This window comes from Coccinella septempunctata, chromosome 3 (genome assembly GCF_907165205.1).
Source record: "Coccinella septempunctata chromosome 3, icCocSept1.1, whole genome shotgun sequence".
NCBI classification, from domain to species: Eukaryota; Metazoa; Arthropoda; class Insecta; order Coleoptera; family Coccinellidae; genus Coccinella; species Coccinella septempunctata.
The window spans coordinates 13,518,140-13,524,308 of NC_058191.1; the positions used below are offsets into that span (position 1 = coordinate 13,518,140).

The 6,169-nt window shown below is 42.5% G+C and overlaps 1 protein-coding gene across 1 annotated transcript; it reads left to right on the plus strand.

The window, feature by feature from the left end:
* Nucleotides 1–1,652: 1,652 nt before the first annotated feature.
* LOC123309632 lies at nt 1,653–3,255 on the plus strand. Its single transcript, XM_044892833.1, has 3 exons — nt 1,653–1,983; nt 2,080–2,196; nt 3,160–3,255. Exons 1-3 carry the CDS (start codon nt 1,786–1,788, stop codon nt 3,253–3,255), a joined length of 411 nt encoding a protein of 136 aa, XP_044748768.1. The 5' UTR covers nt 1,653–1,785.
* The last annotated feature ends 2,914 nt before the right edge of the window (nt 3,256–6,169 follow it).

The following is a 6,169-nucleotide window of genomic DNA, read 5'->3' on the forward strand; positions in this document are numbered from 1 at the left end:
TTTCCATAGCTTGGGGAAGTCTCACTTCTCAATATGAGAATAAACATCCACTTCTCAATATGAGAATAAACATCTCTCTTGGTTGCTCTTTGCGATAAGATCTTCTCGACTCCCCAATGTTCGTCTCAAACAAGTCGTCGTTTCTATTATGAGACTTAGCTCTAGACCAAAACCCTCGTACTCTCACGATGCCGCATCTAATGTCGCCTCTTCCAAAGTCTCCTCTAAGATCTGCTCAAAAATTGCCTTCTCATTTAACGGCCAAAACGGTCCCAAGATCACCTCAGTCGAGCCGTCTCACTAAAGTCACTTCAAGCCTCCTCATCCAAGCCTACTCAAAAGACCAGCACAGCCAAGCCAGTCACCTCGAAAAGGGCCTAAAGTGCTCAGGCAGTCATCAAAACCCCTCGAAGACAGCTCATCTCATTATCGACCGCTCATCACACCAGTCATCTCGTACAACGCAAGACTCCTCATCGATTCTGGATCGGAACTCTCGTTCATCTCTGAAGACTTCTCAAGACACCTCAGCCTTCCTCGAAGCCAATCCAAAGTCACCATCGTTGGAATTGGTGGAGCCGCCTCAAGATCAAGAGGATCAATATTGATCACACTGAAATCTCTTCACAATCACAAAACCGTGAATATAAATGCTCATATCTTGTCACCTCCATTTACTAATCTACCATCTTTCAATTGTTGCACACGACCACGTTTGCCACACCTCGACAACTTGAAGCTCGCCGATCCAGAGTTCTACACCTCAAGGCCAATCGACATCACATTGGGTGCTGATGTCTATGGTTCCATCATTCTTCCTCAACTCCGACAAGGGCCAGATGGGTCAACTCCAACAGCTCAGCTCTCGATCTTTGGATGGTTGGTCCTAGGTCCAATATGCCCTCATCAAGAAGTCTGCTCAAGTGTGTCTACTCAATACCATGCCACTCAAGAATCTGACCTTCAAAGCCTTCTCGAAAAATTCTGGGAACAAGAAGAAGTCAAGAACACCTCCGTAAGTCACCTCACTGCTGACGAGCAGGAATGTGAAGACCACTTCAAGACCACTCACTCTCGACTTCCTTCTGGACGATACATGGTAAGACTCCCATTAAAATCATCTTCTAATCTTTTGTGATCTTCCAGACAGCGTGCCTTCCGATGCCTCCAAGGACAATTTCGCAAGATCGAGGGAAACCAAGAATATTGCCAGCTCTACACGACTTCCTCACTGAATACGAACAACTCAAGCACATGAAGAAGGCTCCCTCAGACATCTCGCATCCCAGATACTATTTGCCGCATCATGGAATTCTCAAACCAGACATCTCCTCCACCAAATTGCGAGTAGTGTTCAATGGTTCCAGTCTCACCTCAACAGGCCTCTCACTGAACGACATCATGCACACAGGAGCGAAACTTCAGTTAGATGTTATTGATGTATTGTTCTGGGTACGTCGCTTTAAATTTGTGTTTTCCACAGACATCACGAAGATGTATAGACAGATCATGGTGCATCCAGACGAATGGGATCTCCAATGCATTCTCTGGCGAAACTCAGAAGATGAGATAGCGACGTACCACCTCACCATCGTCACCTATGGAACCAAGGCTGCTCCCTTCTTGGCCATTCGAGTCCTCCTCAAGCTCATCGAAGATGAAGGTCACAAGTATCCACTCGCCATTCCACCACTCACCAAAGGTCGCTATGTTGATGATATCTATGGTGGTGCAGACACTAAAGAAGAACTCTCAGAAATCGCTCTCGACTTGAAAAATCTCTGCATGGCGGGCGGCCTCCCCTTAGCAAAGTGGCAATCGAACTCTCCTAGTACGCTCAAGATGGTAACCGAGGAAGAAATGATACCATCGCCGATCTCATTTGACGACTGTCCTACTTCAACGAAACTTCTAGGCCTACTCTGGTATCCTCAAGAGGATTACTTCTCATTCAAGATCAACTCAAGCTCATCTGGGTCTGTGGTAACTAAACATACTATGTTATCTCATATCGCTCAACTCTTTGATCCACTTGGTTTAGTATCCCCTGTCACAATCAGGGCCAAAATGTTGTTGCAGGAACTTTGGCTCCAGAAACTGTCATGGGACGAACCACTGTCATCTCAACTCACAGAAAGATGGTGTAACATCAGAGAAGATCTCAAATCATTGATCAATGTACGAGCACCTCGCTGGGTAGGCACCCAAGAAAATGCTACCATAGAACTTCACGGCTTCTCTGATGCTTCTCAACTTGCCATGGCAGCAGTCCTCTATCTCGTAGTCCGCTCACCGTCCACAGGATCCAAAGTCACATTGATAAGCTCGAAAACAAAAGTAACGCCTTTGAAACGCCTCACAATCCCGCGACTCGAACTCACAGCATCTCTCATCCTGGCCAGGTTAACTAATTATGCTCATCGTGTTTTAGATACACAGATACACTCAACGACTTTGTGGACGGACTCAACAGTCTCTCTCTCGTGGATCACTTCTCACCCAGCACGCTGGAAGGACTTTGTTCGAAACAGGGTAGAGCTCATCCAAGACCTAACTCCAACTGCGCAATGGAGATACGTTTCCGGCAAGGAAAATCCAGCGGACAGTGCTTCTCGTGGCTTCTCGTCATCTCAATTACTGAACAGCACTCTATGGTGGACGGGACCACCATGGATTTCCAAGTCACCAGATTCCTGGCCCAATCTTCAGCCGGCAACGACAATTGACCCCGAATCTGAAGCAAGACCCACCAAGAACCTCCTCACGGCCGTAACTCAAGACTACTCGTGGGATCTTATATACAGGTATTCTTCTCTCAATAAACTGTTAAGAATCACCTCTCTCTGTTTAAGAGTCCTCGCCCGACTCAGGCACTCCTCAACTCTGAACTTCTCAACTCCGCTCACCTCAACTGACTTGGAAAAATCAAGGATCTATTGGATCAAGACTACTCAACAAGTGTATTTTCCACAAGAACTCAAGGCTCTTCAAAATGGTACTGCTCTGTCATCCTCACATGTGTTCAGTAGACTCACTGCGTTCATCGACCTAAAGGTGTTATTCGTGTAGGCGGACGAATCACCAACGCTCTATTATACCCAGATAGCAAGCATCCTGCAATAATTCCTCGAGCTTCTCAATTGACTTCTCTGATTATAGATTCTGCTCACAAACGAACACTCCACGGAGGTACACAACTCACACTGTCCACCATCCGACAACAATATTGGATCATTGGAAGAAGAGCCCCAGTGAAATCCCACATCCTGAAGTGTGTTATATGTGCAAGGCAACGAGGTATAAAAGCTTAACAACTCATGGGACAATTACCAAAACAACGTGTCAGACCATCTCGTCCCTTTCTCATCACTGACGAGCGTTTGACTCCTTGTAAGTGGCCATTAGGGCGAGTAATGACCATGCACGCAGGGTCCCCTCAAGACCTCCACGTCCACTCTAACCAGACCAATCTCGAAGAAAGCAATTCTACCAGTCAACTCTTCAGACGAAGCAACCAAGAAGGAATTTCAACCTCTCTAGTCATCTCGATAACTAACGCTGTTAGTTATGGCGGGCGGAATGTTAAAAATTGAGCGAAGCCCCCCTCCGACCTCTCTCTAGTCGACGCTACTGACCAGCTCCGGTGGCCACGTATGGTACCCCGATTCGGCGGTGCGCTGGTTGAACGACGCAGCGGCCTCACTTTCCGTGTTTTTCAGAAGTGAAAAACCTACACATTTACATATTTTTCTTAACATTCTCTTTGTTAGCTCCGTTGAATTAACTTCGCGCTGCTATCATCTTGATTTGTAACACCTCATTTTAAGTTCACCTCTTTTAGTTGTTCTCAATTTTTAAGTCTTCTCGCACAATCCTGGTGCTAAATTGTTCTTCTCATAAGGTAAAGTACACTCAGACTACTCAAAATTATTAATTACTCCATTTTCATGATAATTTCACTCTGCTGAAATAAGTCCACGTGCAAGAGATTTTAGAATCTTGAAATAGATTCATAATCCTTGCTAGCACCGCTCAACTGAAACGTCCACTCAAGACAACTCGAACCATTGCCGTCTCAGAAATATATATTTTATTATGTTTCATGATTTATATAGATTTTCAGACTTCTCTAGATCTTCTCACATGAAAATGGGTATGTAGCACTAGGATTGAGACTTCTCAAGTTCATCTCCATAAAATTGATATCTGATTCATTGTCTTCTCGTAATATTCTTTATTATTAGAATCAGTTTAATCATTTTTATGACAACTCTTCTGATCACCTCGAAGTACATATGACTAATTACTGTTGTTGAGTTTCAGATGAATGAATCCTCATATTCTCCAGGGTGGACCCTGGATGTAGCTGTTTTCTTCAGAACAGGATGTGAACACCTCAACTTTCGTTAAGCGATCAGTGATAATGCTCGATACACCTCGGACCTAGGCTCCACCCTGGAAAGTCTGCTCGAACACTCATGTCTACTCATTTGGTATGGTCTACTCTTTATAATATGTACTCTCGTTGGTTCTGTTCTATATTCATTCATCGGACTCAACATACATGTTAGTTTTCTCAGCCTTCAGCACATCTCAAAATCTACGATTAGAGATTTATTCAACTCAGTACTCTCCTGACTTCTCTTAATTTATCAATTGTTTCTTCTATTTTTCTGATGAACGTTCTAATCGTGCTTACTTGTAAGCAGTTCGTCTCTGTAAATGTTGAATTCATTGATAGATTTTTGCACTCTTCAAGATCATCTCAATGTATATGAATTATACTATGTTCTTCTCAGATTAATTATGATTGTCCTTTTCATTTAATTAATTATTATTGAACTTCTCATTTAATTAGAATTTATTGCCTTTTTCATATTAGTTTCAATATTCTAGTGCTTCTCAAATTCATTAATTCTATGCTTCTCATTTAACTTGTGCTACTCTTGTTCTGCTCATACTTACATTAACATTATTGATCAACTCAAATTTAATGTATCGATTTCTCGTTGATGATCAGACTTAGACATTGCAGTTTCACCTCGGGCCTATTTCTCTGTACTCTCGCGTCTTCTCTTTAAAATTCAGTATTCTAACCTTCGCGTTTTCTGATAGAAAAAGGAGGCTCTCGCAATCAATTTTCAATTGATTGCCCTTTCACTGTGTAACCGTTGTGTTGATATTGGATTTATTGAACTCCTCAACGTCTAAGTCTGACTTCTCATTTGAACTGCTCTGGACCATCTCTTGTTTTTAGTTGGATATTGTCTCTCTGAGTTTATAGATGTGGTTAATATTAGTTGCTTTTACTGTATTAGCTTCATGCAGGTGACATATTCATTTTATGATTGTGAACGATACTCAATAAATGTTTTTATACCATCTCCAACTCAATTATCTTTTCATACAGTCCACTACTCTTTAATTACAAAATCATAACACCCTCGATTTTGAACACCATCCCTATTGTCATTTCATCTACAGGCCTGATACCGAAGAAACTACTAGAGAACTTGAGAAAACTTCAGTTGGACGAAAATATTTATAAAGTCATGCAGAAGGCGGTACTGCTCGGAACGGCGAGAACTGTACGCAAGTACATGGGGAATGCAGAGGAACACCGTCTGCTCCGACAGGAAGTGCGGGTGGAGCAGGAATCCAACCTACAGCAGGAAGCCGAGGAGCGACCCGAACCCGACCACCACCACGAGCCCGAAAACCTGGAAAGGGCTCCAACAGAGCTTAATCCTTTTGATATCTGAGATATCTGGGATAAGTGAATTTTCCTCTGGAGAGGAGTGTGAAAGGCGCAAGGCTAAAGTCATAACGTTTATTGATCCTTTGAGACATTTATAATGTATAGGACAAGTCATAAGGTGGAAAATAGAAATTACATTAGCTAAGCAATATAACATCATTAAGGTATTCATTTACTGTATAATAACATTTGTTCAGCATTAAGTTCTTAACAGTTTTTCTAAAATTTCTGGCATCGAGAGATCGAACAGTATGAGGCAAATGATTATAAAATCTAATACATTGATAGGAAGGAGACATCTCAAACTTAGTTGTTTTATGCTTAGGGACAAATAGAGTTCTTTCACTTCTGGTACCATAGTTATGAAAACTAGACAACCGAACAATATTTTCCTCATTTTCTTTCACGTGC

What these genes read in the sequence shown, in the direction of transcription:
- LOC123309632 (XM_044892833.1), top strand. Translation starts at nt 1,786, where the DNA reads ATGGCGGGCGGCCTCCCCTTAGCAAAGTGGCAATCGAACTCTCCTAGT. An exon ending in CAAGCTCATCTGGGTCTGTG is followed by an intron (nt 1,984 to 2,079) that starts GTAACTAAACAT and finishes ATGTTGTTGCAG; the next exon opens with GAACTTTGGCTCCAGAAACT. An exon ending in ATGTACGAGCACCTCGCTGG is followed by an intron (nt 2,197 to 3,159) that starts GTAGGCACCCAA and finishes CTCTGATTATAG; the next exon opens with ATTCTGCTCACAAACGAACA.